Source organism: Crotalus tigris, unplaced genomic scaffold (genome assembly GCF_016545835.1).
Source record: "Crotalus tigris isolate CLP2741 ecotype Arizona unplaced genomic scaffold, ASM1654583v1 scf7180000019553.37968852642:3898890, whole genome shotgun sequence".
Classification (NCBI taxonomy): Eukaryota; Metazoa; Chordata; class Lepidosauria; order Squamata; family Viperidae; genus Crotalus; species Crotalus tigris.
This window is the reverse complement of record NW_024097591.1, coordinates 1,183,796-1,203,613: the sequence shown is the minus strand read 5'-3', so window position 1 is coordinate 1,203,613 and position 19,818 is coordinate 1,183,796. Positions and strand designations below refer to the sequence as shown.

Sequence of the window (19,818 nt, the reverse complement as noted above, 5' to 3'; positions counted from 1 at the left end):
TGACCTGCTTAAAACCCAGAAGCGGTTTCTGTTTGCTTTCTGCAAACACAAGTTTTGTGGTCTTTGACTGCGTTGCCCAATTAGTCAGCCAGCTCAGAGGATTTGCAATCGCATTCCTGAGGTGGGGGAAAAAAAATCGGGTAATCAGAATTTACTAGGCTGAAAATACCAGCTTGCATTTGCACTGTGGAAAAGTAAATATATTGTTCTTTTTTCCCTTTAGGGCTCCAAGGTTTTGTTAAAATAAACCCCCGTAAAAAGGAGGGGAAAATTGCCCAAATGCAAAGACACCTTGCAGTTTGCCTGGGGTTAAATTCACACCACCCAAGTCACCGCTGAGGACAGGGTGCGCTCCCAAACCCAAATCCTGCATAATTTCCTATTTAGGTCAGAAAATGGAGCAAAGTGTGGTTTTAAGCCAGTGTGGTCTAGTTGGTTAAGTATCAGGAGAAACCAGGAGATGGTGAGTTCTAGTCCTGCCTTGGGTACGAAAGCCAGATTGGCAACTTTGGGCCAATGACTAGGAGAGGCGAGTTCTAGTCCTGCCTTAGGCATGAAAGCCCACTGGGCGACTTTGGGCCAATCGCCAGGAGACGGTGAGTTCTAGTCCTGCCTTAGGCATGAAAGCCAAAGTTCGCTCCTCTAGCCTGGAGGGAGCAACCATCACAACTTCAAATGATAAGCAGCCCCCAGCAGGTAGATCCCGGCGTAACTCAAGGACTACTGTCGTAACTTGAGGACTCCCAAATACCTCAAGCGCCAGCTTCCTTCTTCGGAGAAAGGAGGTTTTCGATCCGGAGACAGGCAAGCAGGCCGTTGGGTTGAGTGACTCGCCGTTCAACTTTTATTTAACTTAACAGTGTTTTGTGTGTACGGAGAAGGGACTGGAATGTAAACCTAAGCAGGGAGTAAATGCAGCCCTTGGGAGAGCAAGGCCTGCGGTGGGCTGCTGGGGGTGTCACGCGGCAGGACTTGAACTCGTGACCCATCAGGAACTTGAGCAGCTACTTCTCTGGCGGACCTCCGAGCTGAGAGCGAGGGTCCGGGTTACAGGCGGCAGGATATCCGAGCTGTTTCTCTCTGGGGAGGGGGCTGGAAGGTTGACCTCGGTGAGCAGGGGAATCTCGTCCGGAGAGTCGTATTCTGCCGCTGTCAAAACAGGATACCCCCCCCCCCAAATTAGGATCCGATATGAAGGGGACATGATCGGCGTTGAAACAGAGACCCCCCAAACTGTATAAGTAAAGGGTTTTCCTGGCACGCCGTACGGTTATAAAGCTGGATTTTGGAGGACCAAACGAATCTGAAAACACTGGTAATTTGGGGTGGGGAAGAGTTTTAAAGATACAGGCAATCCTCGAATTATGATCAATTCACTTAGTGACTGCTCAGAGTTACAACAGCACAGAGGAAAGGGACTTGCAACCGGTCCTCGTACTTATGACCGCTGCAGCATCCCACAGACTCCCGATCAAAATCCGGACGCATGGCCACCGGCCTGCGTCTACGACCATTGCATCCTCTCTGGATCAGGTGATCGTCACTAGCAAACTTCTGACAAGCGAAGTCAAGCAGGATTCACTTAACGACTGCCCAATTCGCTTAGCGATGGCAGTAATTTGCGTAACCACCGCGCCCCCCCCCAAAAAGCTTGTCCAAATCAGACAGGACTCATTGAAACCGGTTACAAGGCCGGTCGTAACTCTGCTTTTTTTTCCCCACACGGTGATTTTGAACAGTCGCTCAACTAAACGGTCGTAACTCGAGGTCTGCCAGTAGAAAAGGAAGCGTAAAGGAGGCCTTGTAAAAGAGTGAGTCACCTTCGTTTGAGCCGGCGTCCACGGTGGGTTCTGTCCCCAAATCGGACTTTTCAAGACTGCTTTTCTTCATCTCCGTCGTGGACGCTGCAGAAGAACAGAGAGAATAAAATCAAGAAAAGGAAAGAAATTCTAAATGGTTTGTAACTTGGAGGACTACCTGCAGATCAAAATAAAAGCCCTTGTTTTACAGCTAGTCCTCAACATAATTGAGCCCAATATATCTGTTGCTAAGGGAGACAGTGGTTAGATCAATTTTGCTCCATTTTACGGCTTTTCTTGTCACGGTTGCTAAGGGAATCGCTGCCGTTGTAAAGTTACTAACACAGTTGTTAAGCGAACCTGGCTTCCCCCATTGATTCTGGGGTCACAAAAGGGGATCATGTGACCCCCAAGACACTGCAACCGTCACAAATACAAGTCAGTTGCCAAACATCCGAATTTTGATCAAGTGATTACGGGAAAGCTGCAACGGTCGTATGAAAATCGGTCACCCATCACTTTTTTCCAGCGCCGTTGTAATTTTGAGTGGTCACTAAATGAATCGTTGTAAGCCGAGGACTTCCTGAATGCAGCGCTTACCGCTCAGAGCGACAGGGAAATCTACAACCCAATAAAATAAATTGGCAAAGCGAGCTGATTTATTCGTGACTAACAAATAAATCAGCTCGTTTGCCAATTTATTTTATGACTAACACGGTCGTTAAGCGAATAAGGCATTTCCCCCCTTGACTTTGCTTGTCAAAAGGTCGCAAAAGGGGATCACCTGACCCCGGGACTCTGCGACTGTCGTAAAGAAGAGTCAGTTGCCAAGCGTCTGAAGTTTGATCACGTGATGCTGCAAAAGGTCGTAAACGGTCCTCAGTCGCTTTTTTTCCAGTGCCGTCGTTACTCTGAACGGTCACTAAATGAACTGCTGCTAAGTTGAGGACTATCTGTACTAAAGGCAGGCTGGAAAGAGCCAGGAAATCGGACTGTAAGACGGCTGGGATATTTGGACTAACAATTTTATCGTTATTCAGAAAGAATTTAGAGTCTGCCTGGTTGAGAAAGAGAATTTTAAATCAACGCACCTTCTTTACACGATTTCTCTCCTTCGACAATTCCAACATCTTCTGGCTCCAGCGGAGAAATGTCTTCTTCTATGTCACCTCCTGAAAAAAAAAAAAAAAGCCGGAAAAAGCAGATTACAGGTAGTCCTCGAACTTACGACCGTTCCTTTAGTGACTGTTCCACGTGACAAACGGCACGGCAAAGCCAAGATCCTCTTGTGTGATCTTAAGAGGCAGTCCTCCATTTACGGTGACAACTGAGGCTCACATTTCTGTGGCTAAGCAGTTGTTAAGTGAGTAGGGCCCCATTTTACAACCTCTCTGGCCACAGTTGTTAAGTGAATCAGTAGTAACACAGTTGTGTTACCACTGACTTTGTCAGAAGGTCGCAAAAGGGGATCGCGTGGCCCCAGGACGCTGCAACTGTCATAAATACGAGTCAGTTGTCAAGCGTCCTAGTTTTGATCATGTGACCAGGGGGATGCTGCAACAGTTGTGTGAAAAATGGTTATATAAGTCGCTTTTTTCCAGCGCCATTGTAAATTTGAACAGTCACTAAACGAGCCAAGGGCTACTTCTATAGTTTCCAACAAACATATACAAACATGAACACACAGAATTTTTGCATATGTACACATTTGAACTAGGCTGTGATGTTTCTCTGTGTCATACCTGTGTGTGTATGTGGGTATATCCATAATGGTATTTTTTATTTTTTGAGAGCTGAATGCAGCGAAATTTCATTTTAATCTATGCCGATTAGTGTACTTTTAAAGTGACAATAATGTGTGGTTTTTTTAAAAAATTCTATTCTGTCTTCTTTCTTTGGTGACTGAACTGAGAGTTGCGACTTGCAAAAGACACAACTGAGCTCACCTTCTTTAGGAAACACAATTTGCCGACGTGAATCGTCCAAAATTTGTATTGGCCCAGATTTCTCCCTGCCTGGGATCTGCTTGGAAATAATAATTAAAAAAAAAAAAAAACAGAAAGTGATTATTTCATTGGGACTTGGTCCAGCAATGGTAGATGCGTACTTGTTGAGTTTGTGAATTTGGGTAGTCCTCAACATAAGACGGTAATGGAAACTGCCTTTTGCAATTGACCAATGGGGATTTTTGCCAATGCTGATGATGTTCAGTTATTTTTCTGGTTTGTGGCACAATCAGGCAGATGTTTCGATGGCATTTGGCCTCTTGAGTCCTTCCCAAGGAGCTGGGATAGACAGATGTGGATGTTTGGAGGGGTCAAAGGTCTCTTTGCAGGATGACAGCTGTTCCCTTTTGAAATCGACTGAGGGAGATTGTGTCAATGCCCATCAGTCAATTGCAAAAGGCAGCTTTACCTGGAAGAGCGGATGTTATCAATTATGATGATGATCAAACGTACTGAACAGAACAACAGAGTTGGAAGGGCTCTTGGAGATCTTCTAGTCCAACCCCCTGCTCAAGCAGGAGACGCCACTGTACCATTCCAGACAAGTGACTCTCCAATCTCCAGTGATGAAGAACCCACAACCTCTGGAGGGAAGTTGTTCCACTGATCAATTGTTCTCTCTGCCAGGAAATTTCTCCTTAATTCCAGGTTGCTTCTTTCCTAGATAGGTTTCCATCCGTTGCTTCTTCTCCTGCCTTCAGGGACTTTGGAGAATACCTTCACCCTCCTTTTCTTTGTGGCAGTCCCTCAGATATTGGAAGATGCTCTCACATCAGTCCTTCTTTTCACGACACTAGACAAACCCAATTCCTGCAATCGTTCTTCGTGTGTTTTAGCCTCGTATTTTTGGATAATTTATTTGCTGCCTATCTCACGATAAATAAATGATCCATTATCATGCCCAACATCAGAGGCCTTTCCCGAGGCTCGAATCTGGAGGAGCAGGTAAAACCTGCCAACCTGTTCACAACCCCTCAGCTACAAAGTTGTGCAGTCTCTGTGGGTGCGCGTGTGCCACAGCAGACAAAAGAAAACCCTTTCCCCCCCAAAAACACACCTGTACAGACAGAGTTTCTTTAGGCCACAGACTGCCCCAGATCCACTGCAAGTAGCTGAAAAGGACGATGACGCTCAGGAACATGAAGTTGCTGGCCACTCCCAAAATGGCCGAAGTCACAGGGAAATTGTACAGGATATACCTGCGGGGACCAAAGAGAAGAAAAAATGGTTGGTTAAGAATTCATGCTCATGTATCTTGGTACGTTGATCCTTAAATTCAGCCTTGGGTGTTGGATTTTGCTTTTGTTGAATGCAAAGGTTCTCCTGCAGAATGAAATTGAGAATAGAATAGAATAGAATAGAAAATGGAATATAGAATAGAATAGAATAGAATACAATAGAACAGAATAGAAGAATGGAAAATGGAATAGAACAGAACAGAATAGAATATAGAACAGAACAGAAGAGAATAGAATGGAGAATGGAAAATGGAATACAAAATAGAATAGAATAATAATAGAATAGACTAGAATAGAAAATGGAATATAGAATAGAATAATAATAGAATAGACTAGAATACACTAGAATAGAAAATGGAAAATGGAAAACAGAAAATAGAAGAGAATATAGAACAGAACAGAATATAAAATAGAATATAGAATAGAATGAACAGAATAGAATATAGAATAGAAAGAAGAAAATGTGGAATATGGAACAGAATAGAATAACAGAGCTGGAAGGGACCTTGGAGGTCATCTAGTCCAACCCCCTGCTCAAGCAGGAAACCCTGTACCATTTCAGACAAATGGTTGTCCAGTCTCTTCTTAAAAATCTCCAGTGATGGAAACCCAGTTTAGCTCTGCCATCCCAGCCCCAAAGACTCAAGAGAAGAACCAGCTCTTCAAGTCTCTTTCAAATCCTATCAGGGAAGAATCGGTCTGGAAATCTAGAAATTAGCAAGGTGGATACTTAAGTTAACCAGTGAGATTTGAGCATTTCAGAGTTATTGCAACACCCGAGTTTGTGACTCTAGGAAGTGGGGTTTTTTTTAAATCTCGCTAAAACGGGCTGGATTTGCCCGATAATCTGACAGCTCTCTTCCATCTCTGATTTAAACCGGAAAATCTTATTTCGTTGTATAGGAAAAAATGGATAAGGGCTCCCTTCCCAATCCGACACAAATCTTTTGCTTACCGCAATCCAGTGAAATGTGCGTGAATTCTCAGCTGGGCCCCGTAAATCTGAATTCTAGTCGTCTGGATTTCAATCACGGCCCCGATGGTGGGAATATACTAAAAGAGAAAGAGGAAATATTAAGATTATTAAACACAGACAAGGCTGTGTTCTTCCTAATTGTTATGTTTTGGTCCCAGATGATTTACCAATTGCGCGGCCTACAAATTGAAATCACATTTATTTGCATGGATTTAAACAGTCCCCAATGCCTCTGGCCACTTTACACAACAAAATAATAGAATACTAAAGTAAAATAAAAAAACCAAGAGCCGTTTGAAAAGAAGCAGGCGAAAGAAAACCAAATTTTACAGAGGCTTGCCACCATCCCTAGAGTAGACCAAGATTGGGGAAATAAACATGCTACAGTTACGGAGGAGAACAATTAAAAAAAAAAATCTGGAGCTTAAGAAATCAGCTAGCACTCTCCGAGATTGTGAAAACGGTGAGATTTGATACCGAAGCTTCTGAACTCTTTATTGTCTGAGCTGTGCCAGATTCAGAGGGATTTTAATCCCCTCTAGTGGAAATTCAAGGATCAAGCATTTGTAAAAATGTATAAAAAATATTAACCTCGCAGCACTGAATCTCAGCAAATTTAAACTGTATAGACCTCAACTCCCAGAATCCCCCAGCCAGCATGCTTTAAGAGGGGTGGACTTCGACTCCCAGAATTCCCCAGCCAGCCTGCTTGAAACGATGGGTGGACAACTCCCAGAATCCCCCAGCCAGCTTTAAGCTGGGAGTTGAAGTCCACACATCCTGAAGTGGTCGAGGTTGAGAAACACCGCGTTGTAGCATTGCAACACAACTAATCCAGACTGCCCCAACTTGACACACTTGCAGAAATGCTGGATTTCAACACCCAGCTGGCTAGATTGTCAATTCAAAAATCCAGCATGTCAGGACAGCTCTAAATCCAGAAACTTGCCTTGATGTCACCAAGACCCGAGATCAAATCTCTGCTCAGCCGGTTATTTTTACCTACAGGATCATAAGAGCGGATAAAACAGAGCTTTCTTTGATAAGCTAGGCAGTCCTCGACTTACGACCGCAACAGGGCCCGAAATTTATGTTGCTAAGCCCCATTTTACGACCTTCCTAGCGACAGTTGTTAAGTGAGCCACTGCAGCTGTTCAGTTAGTAACACGGTTGTTAAGTGAATCCGGATTCCCCCTTTGACCTTTTTGCTTGTGAAGAGGTCGCTAAAGGGGATCACGTGGGCCTGGGACACTGCGACCGTCATAAATATGAATCCGTTGTCCGGCATCTGAATGTAAATCACGTGACCGTGGGGACTGCTGCTGCAATGGTCGTAAGTGTGAAACATGATCATAACTCACTTTTTTTCAGCGCCGTTGTCACTTTGGTCACTAAGCAAACGTGTGTAAGTCGAGGAATGCCTGTACAATAGACAATGAAGGTGGCTTATAATATCATAAGAAGAGAGGGGAAGTCCTCAACCTTACAACATCTTGTTGAGCGGCCGTTCAAAGTTACAACCACGCTGGAAAAAACGACTCGGAATCAGTTCTCGCACTTATGACTGCTGTGGCGTCTCCACGATCACGTGATCAGGATATGGACGCTTGACTTACGACGGTTGCAGTGTCCCGGGGTCACGCGATCGCCATTTGCGGACCTTCCCAGCGGGCTTCCGACAGGCAGGGGAAGCTGGATTCGCTTAATGACTACATGATCCACTGAACGACTTTCGTGATTTGCTTAGCCACTGGGCAAGAAAGGTCGTATAATCGGTCGGGAGACTCGCTTAGCGACTGCTCTGGTTAGCCATGGAAATTCTGATCCCATTTGTAGTCATAAACCTGAGGACTTCTAGTCCGTTTCTTACTATCTGCATTAGAAAAGGGGGGTCTTTAAGGATGGATCTGCATCCAAAGCTTTGTAGGGGGAGCAAGATTATCTCACCGAGTCTTCTTTGTAATCCGAGTATAATTCAACTTCCACGGTTTGTTTCTGTTCCGTAAAGCCAGCGAGGAAGAGGCCGGCGAAAGCGAGCGTGTCGAGGATCTGTAATAATCGTGAACGATAATGCAACATGGCCTAGGAAGGAAGGAAGGAAATCCATCAATCAGAGGTCAACAGCCCAAGAATCGCTGTGATGCGGTCCTTTCTGATATCAATTAAAGAGTGTATTTGTAGCCAGTGCTGATGATGTTACCTAGCTGGGTCATGAAACGTCTGCAAGGAAACTACCAAGCTCAGAGTGCACCAGGGACCCCACTATCATTTCCGAATTAGCAATATTTCACCCCTTCTCGTTGTCCCAGACAAAACCACCCAACCCATACAGACCACAGAGCCACGTAAGACACTGGACAGTCACTTGTCTGAGCAGGGGGCTGGACTAGAAGACCTCCAAGGTCCCTTCCAGATTCTATTCTATTCTATTCTGCATTCTATTCTATTCTTTATTCTATTCTATTCCATATTTCTTCTATTCTATTCTATTCTGCATTCTATTCTATTCTCTATTCTATTCTATTGTTATTGTATTTCTATTCTATTCTGCATTCTATTCTATTCTTTATTCTATTCTATTCCATATTTCTTCTATTCTATTCTATTCTATTCTCTATTCTATTCTATTCTCTATTCTATTCTATTGATATTGTATTTCTATTCTATTCTTTATTCTATTCTATTTTTTATTCTATTCTATTCCATATTTCTTCTATTCTATTCTGCATTCTATTCTATTCTCTATTCTATTCTATTGTTATTGTATTTCTATTCTATTCTTTATTCTATTCTATTCCATATTTATTCTATTCTATTCTATTCTATTCTATTCTATTCTATTCTATTCTATTCTATTCTATTCTATTCTATTCCATTCCATTCCATTCCATTCCACACAGGTTTTGTTCCACAGATTCAACTCCGCTTTGTGGGACTTCAAAGAGGTTTGGCCATCGCTCACCGCTGTGAAATGAATAAAGGGATGATTGATTCAACCGCTCCACCCAATTGCGAGAGCAGATCAAAAAAATCCAGATCCCGTCCATCAAAAAAAAAATAATCCAATCCCTCTAACTCTAACAAAATTCAAGACTTACGGCCCGAGCGGAGGAAGAAATGATGCGTCCGCCTTTGGTGTAACAAGAAATCACGACCATGAACATGCCCAGATTCTGATTGACTGGCGATTCGGGCAAGTCCAACTCCAGCGACATCCGGTAAGGTTGGCCATACATGAGAACCTGGTGGGGAAAAAAGAAGAGAACTATCTTCATTTTGTGGAACTCGCTGGCTTACTCACGGCCTGGTTCCCCTCCCAGTTAGACTACTGCAATGCGCTCTGTGTGGGAATCCCGGATTTATAACCATTCATTTAGCCATCGGTCTGAAGGCACAACTGCTTGCAAAAAAGCGAGTCCTCACATTTAGGACCATTAAACAGCATTCCCCACGGACATGTGATCAAAATTCGGTTGCTTTGTCATGCTTTGGCATGTATTTGATGAGTGGCAGCATCCCGGGATCACGTGATTGCCATTTGTGACAAGCAAAGTCTCGCTTACCGACCGTGCGAATAGCAGCAGAAATGTGGGTGGGTCAGTTCAATATGTATCGCATGGAGTGATCAGCTACACCGACTTAATTGCCAGGCTGCACCCAACGGGGCGCAGCAGGCGAGATAAAACCGCGAGCCGAGAATTTCAGGCCTGATTTGAATTTCACCTTGTTTCTTATGCAATACTAGAGCGGCTCATAAATTGCATCTCGTGTGGCTCACGGTGTTTCTGGGCTGAATGCAGCTGATGTTCCTGCACGAGTCCAGAGCTTTGCTTGCATGTGCCTAAAAAACATCTGTCTAGTTGCCCATATCCTGTTTATAATCACTTGCAGTGTGATTAAAGCTAATTATTTACAGCTTAATTTTACCTGCCTCAAAAGTTGAAGGGAGGGAGGGAAGGAAAGAAGGAAGGAAGGGAGAATAGAAAGAGGAAAGGAAAGAGACAAAGGGGAAGGGAGGGGAAGAAGGAAGGAGATAAAGAGGAAGGGAGGGAGGGGGAGGGAGGGTGGGTGGGAAAGAAGGTAGGAATGGAAAAGAAAGTGGGTGGGAGGGAGGAAAAGAAGGAGGAAAGGAAGCAATCAGAATGATCAAAAGCTGTGGAAGAACATAAAACCGTACAACTTTTATTGCCTGCAACCTTATTCCATTTAATTTCAAAACACTGCCGTCATCCGCAGGTTTTGAAAACCGGTCACCTGGTCTCGGCTGTCCTTGATGAAAGAAATGTTGGCAACAGGAAAGGAGCAGAGTTCAGGTCCAGGCTGGCCACAGTCCGTCCTGAAAAAAGGTCAAAAAATTCTCCCAAATCAGATTCAGACGACCCCCGTCAACAGATCTCAAGTTTACAAAGCTACTTTCTGGCATGTGATTTTTTTTTTTTTTTTAATTATTCTGGCAAAGAATTACAGGTACGCCTCGACTTGCAACCATCTATCTAATGGCCATTCAAAGTTACAACGGCACTAAAAAAAAAAAAAAGCCAGCGACGATCGGTCCTCGCTCTTACGACTGTCGCGGCATTGCCACGGTCACAGAAATCAAAATGTGGGCACCTGCCACTGGCGTGTCTTTAGGATGGCTGTAGCATCCAAGGTCCCGTGATCACTGTTTGCAACCTTCCCACACGGTTTCCAACAAGCAGTCAAGGGGGGGGGGAAGAGATGGATTTGCTTAACGACAGCATGATTCACTTAACTGTGGCAGAAAAGTTCGTAAAATTGGAAGTGACTCACTTTAACTTCCTCGCCTGGCAATCAAAATTCTGGCCCCAGTTGTGATTTTCAAAACCCTCGTTAAGTCGAGGTCTATCTGTATACTCTTTCAGAATAGTTGAGAATTAGAATAGAGCTGGAAGGGACCTTGAAGGTCTTCTAGTCCAGCCCCCTGCTCAAGCAGGAGCTCTTATACCATCTGAGACAAGTGACTGTCCAGTCTCATCTTAAAAACCTCCAGGGATGAAGCACCCACAACATCTGGTGGCAAGCTGTTCCGCTGATTAACCCACTACTAATCCAGTTTGCCACAAACCCCCATCCACGCAACTAACCTGAATCGGTAGTGAACGGGACTGACGTAGCTGACCGTGGGCATGTAGGAGTAGTAAAAGCTGCCGTAAAGGAAAATGGAGATCCAGAGGAGCAGCAAAAGCACGCACAACAAAATGGCCGTCTGCAGGACCGTGCGACGCACTCGCAACATAAGCAACGAGGCCACTTCTTGGACCCACGCCAAGAAAGGTACGGGGCTTGCCGACATGGTGCCGCTTGCCGAAGGCATATGATGGGGATCCGGGAAAGCAAGTCAATATGTTAGCGGGAGGGGTTGTCAACCTTCCCCAAGCAGCGAGAATCCCGTTTTGGCACCGGGAAAAAGCAGAGAAATATAACCAAGAGTTCCTTGTGCAACGAAGAAGTTAATTTAAAACAAAATAAATAAATTAAAGCATTGTAGTAATTTTAATCTGGAAGTCAAAAGCTTTTACGCAGATAAAAGAGACCGGCTAGGAAGACCGTGCATTGGTGCATTGCGGTTTTTCTGAACGTAGTTTGGCTTCATGAGAAAAATAGACAAAGTGGGGTCAATGGTGGCACCAGAACATGCTAGATCGGGGGCGGGGGGGGCACCAAGCTCTGGGTCCCTTTCCTCTTAGAAATTAGGCTGTCCTTTAAGACTCTGCTCCCCAGGTCCCGGAAGTTTCCTAAAATGGAAAAAGACAAAATAGATCCAGGGTTATTGCAGACATCGGATTTTGCAAACTCTTAGCACTTTGTGTCTTCTTGGCTTCAACTTTTCTCTGCATCTGAACAAAGAGTGTTAACACTTCTTGGGGAAGGAGATTAAACAGCAAAGGGTGGTATGATGGGATGTAGAAATTATAACCCCCCCCAAACAAATTTATCCTCTGACCCATTTCTTTGCCAATTCTGTCTGGGCAACTCAGATGGACCTTGCAAAAAACTATGTTAGAAGTAAAATTGTTGAATGTTAAAACAATCAGAGTTTGTTGAAAAGAGGTTTTATTTTTTGTAAGCTGCCCAAAGTCACCATTGGTTGGGCAGCTATGTTTTTATTTTATTTATTAAATGTACATGCCACCCATCTCGTCTAGAGGCCTAAAATTTTCTAACCAACACGTAAGTAAATAAAAACACGTGTCTGTTTTCTCAATGAAAGATTAAGAGGGATACATTTGGTCTCTCCTGCTCAATACAGCCAACGCTTAATTTGAACCAAATCTAAAAATAAAATTACCTTCTGTAAAAGAGGGAAGAAGATAAAAGCCTATAAATAAAGTTACTGTTAAATTATTACAGTGCAAAGCTTCCAGTTCAGAATTGCGAGGAGCAAAGCACCCAGTTAAAGCAGAGTATTTTAATTTTTTCTTTCATCAAGAAGGCAAAACTTGGGACAGAAAGCTTAAAATCAGTTACTGCTCCAAAGTTACAATCACTAGCAGTAATAGTCTTAAGTAGGAGCCTGAGCTGAGGTTTTAGTACAGTTTTTAATACTACTTTAATCTGTATAGTCTTAATGTTTGGATATTTTAAATTCTTTTTTACGTGTTTTATAATCTTAGGGGTAAATGGGCACCATACACATTTAATAAATAAACAACAGCGTGCTTAAGTAACATCCCAATTAAATACCGACATTTAGAGAGATACACCCACTCTTTTTAAGTTACTAAACACACAACAGAATTACAGGAATGTTTTGTTTGCCTGCCATTGCTTGATAACTGTGAACCAGAATTATCTCACAATTCTCCAGAGCGACACTTTAAAATTTACTCATACTCTTTACACTTGCCCCATGCGCCGACAAACAGCCGTTAAAAATTTAGAATTAAGCCCCCTTCCCCCACAATGTCCAATTCAGCTTCTAAATAAATTCTAAGCATTCTTAATTACATTAAAAAAAATGATAAAAGGCAATCCTACAAAGCTAGTACAAAACAATATACAAATCCTGCAGAGGCTTGCTATCTTGCACACAAGGAAGAAAAATTAAATTAGAGGGGTCTAATTGGACGTGGTCTCTTATTACAAAGGAAAGCGGGGAAACAAACTAGATACAGTCCCCAAATCTTGGTTTAGCTTGTTTGGGAGAAGAGAAGCTTCCCTTTTCCTCCATCCCAAACACAAGCCACCATCCCATCTCAGTTTAAGAGAGGCAAACAGGAGACTTGCAAACGACCAGCTATGTTGCATGCAAGAATGGGAAGCATAGGCTGGGAAGGAGAAGAGGGGGCAAATGCAGAAGTAAAAGCGGGGCGTGTTTAAAGCCCCATTCTCCTAGTTTGCAAACCCTGATTGGGGGTCAGGTAGGAAGCCAAGGGGGAGAGCATGTCAGTTTATATTAGGGAAAAAAATAAAATTTCAAAGCACCTGAATTAGTTCCAACGCTGCTGTTGTCGCTGCTGTTCCGCCTCTGGATTCTCCCTTTAAAGTCTCCCCCCCACTTTTTTTTTTTTTATTTCCCAAATGTGGGTCTGGCTCTACCTCTTCCGGGTTTAGCCCCGCCCCTGAGGTGGGAGGGGAAAAGGAGGAGAGGAGGTGCCTTTTGTTTTTTGTTTTTTTTTTTGCAATGATGCTGCTGCGGCCGCCAACGGCGGCAAGCATCTCCCAGTCACGTGGTCGGAGGGATGCTGGCTGCCTGCCTCCCGTTTCCATGGAGACAGGCAGAAGCGTAGGACCACTTTGGTGCCTTTTCTCTGGATGAGATGCTGGAGGGAAGGGAAATGTGAGATTTCAGCCAAAGGATCCTCTGCTTTCTGAATCTTCTTCTTCTAATAGCGAAACAGGGGTCTTTAATGTCATAATTAAATATATTTTAGGCTTCCTTAAGAGTTGCGGCCTGCGTTCGCACCAGCCTAGATTTGTGGGCTAGGCATAGATTCCTCGGGAAAGGAATATTTTATCTATTTGTTGCAGGTACCTAAAGAAATTCCTTTAAGCTCTGTTGAAAATCAATTCTCTGGCTTTATTTACAAGAGGGCTAGCTTGCGAGTCAGTGTACTGTGAAAATGCAAGTAATTTTTTTAGCCGATTGATAGCCTGAATAAACTGTAGGGGGAAAAGGTGAGCATAGAACATTATATATACTCAAGCAATTGATCTGACAAAAGTGGAAAAGTTTTGTCTCCATCATAAAATGGTGGAGCTTTTGATCTTTACGATTCAGGCCCTGAATATTATATGGAACTGACGTATAAATCAAATTATTTCTTCCTACAACTTCCCCAAGTTTCTAGCACAATCCTAAAAGCTACCTTACTCATTGGTAAATCCCGTTTATTTCCATGGGGGACACACCGTGTAAAGATATTTAACATGATGGCCTTACAAGTGCAGTGTAATACAAATATCCACTGAATACATCTAATAGCAAGTCACTAATCTTGATAGGAATATTGAACATGTTAGCTCATTGTATTGTGAAATAGCCATTTGGAATTCAATTCTCTATTTACCTGTTTAAGACGTTTGGACTTGGTACATATTTTACATTAAATTTTCCATCTGTTTACCTACAATTAAATAAACAAGCCACAATTAGAACAAGGTGTGAAGAGATAGGACAGCCATTTGTCTGGGATGGTATAAGGCCTCCTGCTTGAGCAGGGGGCTGGACTAGATGACCTCCAAGGTCCTTTCCAACTTTGTTATTCTGTTAAATTCTGTTAAGACATTGAGTTAAAAAGAACCCAGCATCTGGGATGTTTGGGGTGAGTTACAGCTTTAAAATTATTTCGCAGGCCAGTATAACATATATATCTATATATATATATATATGTTGCAATAGTCTATTCTAGATGAATTATAAAAAAAACACATTTCAATTGTTTATATGCTTCCTCCCTCATTCCCTTTTTTCTCCTTCCTTCCCTCCCTCCCTTTTCCTTCCTTCCTTTTCTTTCTCCTTCCCTTCCTTCTTTCTCCTTCCTTCTTTTCCTTCCTTCCCATTTCTTTTCTCCCTCCCCCTTCCTTCCCTCTCTCCCTCACTCCACCTTCCTTCCTTCGTGATTATGCAGTGTTTTGATTATGCCCAACTGTCTTTATGCAGAGCAGAGAGGTCACCCACAGTCTTCAAGCTGATGCAGGAAAAAAGCCACTTTTTGGAAGCCTGATGTCCAATGAATTGGGAGAGAATTTTTTTGTTAAAAAAAGTGGTTGATGTCAGATTTGTAAATGAAAGCTATTGCTGACAATACTGCAGCTCCCAGGCCTTCGTATTTGCAGAAAAAGGGTGGGGGGGCTGACAAAGTGTCACAGCCACTCTCTTTGCACTCCGCTCCTCCTTTTGTGCCCCCCTCCTCAATCAACCTCTTCTGCAATAGAGCCTGGCTACGCCATCCCCCTCCCACAATTTCCAGCCCTGTTTTTTAAGCAATGGCTGCCTGGGCGGGGGTACCATCAGCCCTGCCCCCCCCCCGCTTCAAGAGATGGTTTGGTCCCAGCGTTAAGTGCTTTGTGGAATCCTCAAGGTATCCATCGATTGAATTAACTCTCCTCTTAGCCAAGGTGTGCCAAATGTCTTAGGAAGTCAAGGGGAAAAACAGCCCCTTCTGCTCGTCCACCTTGGAGAGCATCCTGCAGGGGCTGCTGCAGTGCCCCCCCCTCCCAGCCCAGGTGACTCTCCCCAAATCATCTCAGCCTGCAGCCCGAAACGGTCCGACTTTGCTCCATCTTCACGTTCAGCAGAAAATCTGTACAAAGGTCTGTGTGGCTTTGGGCTGGGTTTCCTGGCATGGATTCTCCCGGTCTCTGGGGGTCAGGCTTGAGGGGGGGGGGGAAATGATTTCCATGTAAATATAGGAAATTTCTGCAGGGGAGGGGAGAAAAAAGGGCCCCAGCTACTGGTATGTAAGGAACCTGTTAACAGGAAGTATTGGGATGTGATAGATAGATAGATAGATAGATAGATAGATAGATAGATAGATAGAGGAGTGGGAGGAAAAGAAGGAAGGACGGGATAAATAAGGTAGCTGGGGAGGAAAGGATAGATAGATAGATAGATAGATAGATAGATAGATAGATAGATAGATAGATAGATAGATAGGGAGATTGATGGATAGATAGGGAGATGGATGGATGGATAAGGGATGGAAAGTAGGAGGAAAAGAAGGAAAGAGGAAAGGAAGGAAAAGATAAATAAGGTAGTTGGAGAGAAAATGAGAGAGATAGATCTTAATTCTCTATTGGGGTGGGAAACCACAGATGGAAACAGAAAAAAAATAATCTTTTTTTCACGTCTCCCTGTTAGAGAGGCCGTGAATGGCTTTGGATGCTGTACTGTATTAGAACTGTCTTTATTTGTGTTTGGTAATGTGACTTTTTTTGGGGGGGGGGACATATTTCCCCCCCCCCTTTTATTCCTCTTGGTTGCCTCAGAGATCAGAGAAGGAAGGGCTTGTGGCAGGAAACACATGGAGGAAGATGAAGCAGGGAAATTTCAGAACGAGGCTGTTTGCTTTGGGGAAAATTTGGAGTTTACATTGGATCAGAACTGAAGGGAGGGAGATGTTTTTCTGGAGACGTTAATTCAACTTTATCGTAGGCCAAATTCTGTCATTGTAGGAAGAATAATGAACCATCCTGGTTCTGAACGAGGCCCTAAAGGCTATTTAGAGGAGTATGGTTTATAAGGCAAGAAAATGGTTCCTTGTGATGATGCAGTTATTTCTAATGTTTTGTTCTCTCTCTCATCACCCTCCCTTCATTCTTTCTGGGTAACACATTGAGGTTGTGGTTTATATTACAGGAACCCAACTACACCCCAAAGGTCGCTGTTTTGAATGGTTTCTGGCACGTTGTGTGAACCAAATCAGGGTTGGAATTGGTAACGCTAAGGTGCGGTTAAGAAAACCACAGTTATTCAAATTATGGCAAGACAGCCAAAAGGTGCAGCTGGACACGAACTGTCCAGTTTAACCCTAGTGTGAAAAAATATTTGTGCCGTGGTAGATGCAGTCCCACACACTCAACCCCGGCTGGGTGAATGTGGACCTAGTCATGCTGCCAGTCCTCAAGTTAAGATCCAAAGATAGGATCCATTTTTGATTCAATGGCATATTCTTCGTATAAGAGAAACAAGAGACAGATATTTTGGGGGATAAAGCTGGGGGATTTTAAGATGTTGGACAACCATTTGTCTGAGATGGTATAGGGTTTCCTGCTTGAGCAGGGGGTTGGACTAGAAGACCTCCAAGGTCCCTTCCAGCTCTGTTGTTCTGTTATTCCATGATAGTTGAGAGATCTCTTACAAGAACAGCCCGGAGAACAATATTTTTAAAACAAAGATAAATCACCCAGCCTTGGTTACATGACGGCAATTGCTCTCCAGGGCTTGAGGCAGGAGTAACAGTGTTAGTACACTTTGTTTTGCATTCATAAGCCCCCAACTGTACTCCCTCACCTGGTACTATGCAACACCTTTCCAGAGAAAGAGTAATCATGGGGTTGCAAACCTATTGGTGTCCACTAGGTGGCACAATGTATCATTGTAATGGATTTGGAATTGTGTGGATGCCCTCTAGTGGTCACCTAGAATACAGCAACATAGTCCTAAGCTTAGATTAGAGCACATTCTACTTCTAGAGAAGTTGCCTGCAAGGATACAGTTGGGGTTAAATTTGAAGAGCGTCTTCCAACATCTCCCTTACGGTGAACGGTCTTGGATGGTCCTTCTCTCTTGATGTCCTCCGCAGATTCCTCATGAAGGGCGAAACCCCCGTCAACAGCACAATGAGCATTGGCCAAGCCCGCAAGATGGTGGAGCAGCTGAAGATTGAGGCCAGCATGTGCAGAATAAAGGTGAGGAAAACGACCGACGGGCCAAAGGTATAGGCTGGTGGTTCTCAACCTCAACAGATTGAAAAGGCGTGGACTTCAACTTCCAGGATTCCCGTCGGGATGCATCTCCACTTCTTCAAGTCGTCAGGTTGAGAAACACCACCTTGGACAGGGCTGACAAACGAGCTGCAAAACCACGAGCAGCCACTAGATGGCAAAAACAACTATCTGGTAGCTGGTTTTCTTCTCGGGACTGCCCCCCTAGTGTCTATATAGAGTACTGCAGCCTCAATTTTCTGAATGCCACCCAATTGTTATCTCTATGGCAGATGAATTGTCAAATCCTGATTCTGTTCTTTTTGCCTCCTCCCATAGGTGTCCAAAGCGGCCGCCGATTTGATGACCTATTGTGATGCCCACATCTGCGAGGATCCTCTCATTAGCCCCGTGCCCACCTCGGAAAACCCCTTCCGGGAAAAGAAATTCTTCTGCGCCCTGCTTTGAACTATATTTGCTCCCACCCACCCACCCCTCATCCCCGACGCTGGGTTGTGTGTCCTTTTCCTTCACCCCCCCCCCTGCCCATACTCATCAGGCTGTATGGAGTTGGGTTAATGCAGAATCCTTGGCCTTCAAGCTCCTATCACTGGGGGCAGAGAAGAGGGGAGGGGGGGGTGTCTTCAGGGCAGATCTATTTTCTCCTGCAGAGACCCCCAACTCTTGATTTTCCAAAATGCTTCCAAAATCAAGAAGCAGATTCCCTAATACAGAACATCAGTGCCTCTTTAACAGCTCTAAGTCAGCAGCCACAGTTCCCCCTCCAGATGGGGAGCTGTGCTTTGCTTGGTGGGGTAGACAAAGCAGGCAGCAAGAATTGCATCCACAGGCCCCTGGATCTAACCTGGGGGGGGGGTCGTTCCGGTATTGATACCCAGCATCGTTCCCACCAACTTCACCATGGCTAAAATTTAGCTCCGAATCAAGGTTACTGAAGCCAGCCCTCTCTTCCTCCTCCTCCCCCCCAGGAAAGGCAGGTTTCCACAACAGGCCGATGGTTCTTCTCACAACGTTTCACCTGTTCTGTATGCCAGAGAGCACGGAAAGTTAATAAAATTTATTGGAGTCCGTTATTATGGATTGTGTGTGATTGAGCTAGAGAATTTGGGGTAACGGGGGGGGGGTAGCAAATGTGAGAGGGATCTCGGGAGTCCTAGTGGACAATCCCTGAGATATGAGCCAGCCGTGTGCTGCAGCTGCCAAAAAAGCCAACACAGTGCTGGGCTGCATCAACAGAGGGATAGAATCAAGATCACGTGAGGTGTTAATACCACTTTACAAGGCCTTGGTAAGGCCACACTTAGAATACGGCATCCAGTTTTGGGCACCACAATGTAAAAAAGATGTTGAGACTCTGGAAAGAGTACAGAGAAGAGCAACAAAGATGATCAGGGGATTGGAGGATAAAGCATATAAGGAACTGTTGCTGGAATTGGGCATGTCCAGTTTAATGAAGAGAAGGATGAGGGGGGACAGGATAGCTGTATTCCAATATCTCAGGGACTGCCCCAAAGAAGAGGCAGTCAAGCTATTCTCCAAAGCACCAGAAGGCAGGACAAGAAGCAACGGATGGAAACTAACCAAGGAGAGAAGCAACCTAGAACTAAGGAGAAACTTCCTGACAGTGAGAACAATTAACCAGGAGAAAAACCTGCCTCCAGAAGCGGTGAATGTTCCAACACTGGAAGTTTTTAAGAAGAGACTGGACAGCCATCTGTCCGAAATGGTATAGGGTTTCTGCCTGAGCAGGGGGTTGGAGTAGATGACCTCCAAGGCCCCTTCCAACTTTATTATTATTATTATTATTATTATTATGGATTTCCTCAAAAATGTCTATGGAGGTTCTCAATCAACCAGGTCACATTTGTCCCAAAGGTCCTTTTTCAAGA

At 44.1% G+C, this 19,818-nt stretch overlaps 2 protein-coding genes across 4 annotated transcripts; one reads left to right on the top strand and one right to left on the bottom strand.

Annotated features, from left to right (window-relative positions):
• Positions 1–821: 821 nt before the first annotated feature.
• On the bottom strand, positions 822–13,601 carry BSCL2 (BSCL2 lipid droplet biogenesis associated, seipin). The gene is made up of 11 exons (XM_039363602.1): positions 13,466–13,601; positions 11,125–11,775; positions 10,274–10,355; positions 9,118–9,261; positions 7,967–8,101; positions 5,999–6,096; positions 4,863–5,004; positions 3,746–3,821; positions 2,891–2,971; positions 1,821–1,904; positions 822–1,149 (listed from the first exon to the last, which is right to left on the bottom strand). Exons 2-11 carry the CDS (start codon positions 11,352–11,354, stop codon positions 989–991), a joined length of 1,233 nt encoding a protein of 410 aa, XP_039219536.1. The 5' UTR covers positions 11,355–11,775; positions 13,466–13,601; the 3' UTR covers positions 822–988.
• Positions 13,602–13,736: 135 nt separating this feature from the next.
• Positions 13,737–19,002, top strand: GNG3 (G protein subunit gamma 3). 3 transcript variants are annotated; one of them, XM_039363604.1, is made up of 3 exons: positions 13,737–14,011; positions 17,788–17,893; positions 18,248–19,002. In XM_039363604.1, exons 2-3 carry the CDS (start codon positions 17,795–17,797, stop codon positions 18,374–18,376), a joined length of 228 nt encoding a protein of 75 aa, XP_039219538.1. In that variant the 5' UTR covers positions 13,737–14,011; positions 17,788–17,794; the 3' UTR covers positions 18,377–19,002. The 3 variants fall into 3 exon arrangements, with proteins under 3 accessions (XP_039219538.1, XP_039219537.1, XP_039219540.1); XM_039363603.1 differs by lacking the exon at positions 13,737–14,011 and adding an exon at positions 15,080–15,796; XM_039363606.1 differs by lacking the exon at positions 13,737–14,011 and adding an exon at positions 15,866–16,930.
• Positions 19,003–19,818: the final 816 nt, after the last annotated feature.

What these genes read in the sequence shown, in the direction of transcription:
- GNG3 (XM_039363604.1), top strand. Translation starts at nt 17,795, where the DNA reads ATGAAGGGCGAAACCCCCGTCAACAGCACAATGAGCATTGGCCAAGCC. An exon ending in CCAGCATGTGCAGAATAAAG is followed by an intron (nt 17,894 to 18,247) that starts GTGAGGAAAACG and finishes CTCCTCCCATAG; the next exon opens with GTGTCCAAAGCGGCCGCCGA.
- BSCL2 (XM_039363602.1), bottom strand. Translation starts at nt 11,354, where the DNA reads ATGCCTTCGGCAAGCGGCACCATGTCGGCAAGCCCCGTACCTTTCTTG. An exon ending in TCAAGGACAGCCGAGACCAG is followed by an intron (nt 9,262 to 10,273) that starts GTGACCGGTTTT and finishes TTTCCCCACCAG; the next exon opens with GTTCTCATGTATGGCCAACC. An exon ending in AAGAAACTCTGTCTGTACAG is followed by an intron (nt 3,822 to 4,862) that starts GTGTGTTTTTGG and finishes ATTTCCAAGCAG; the next exon opens with ATCCCAGGCAGGGAGAAATC.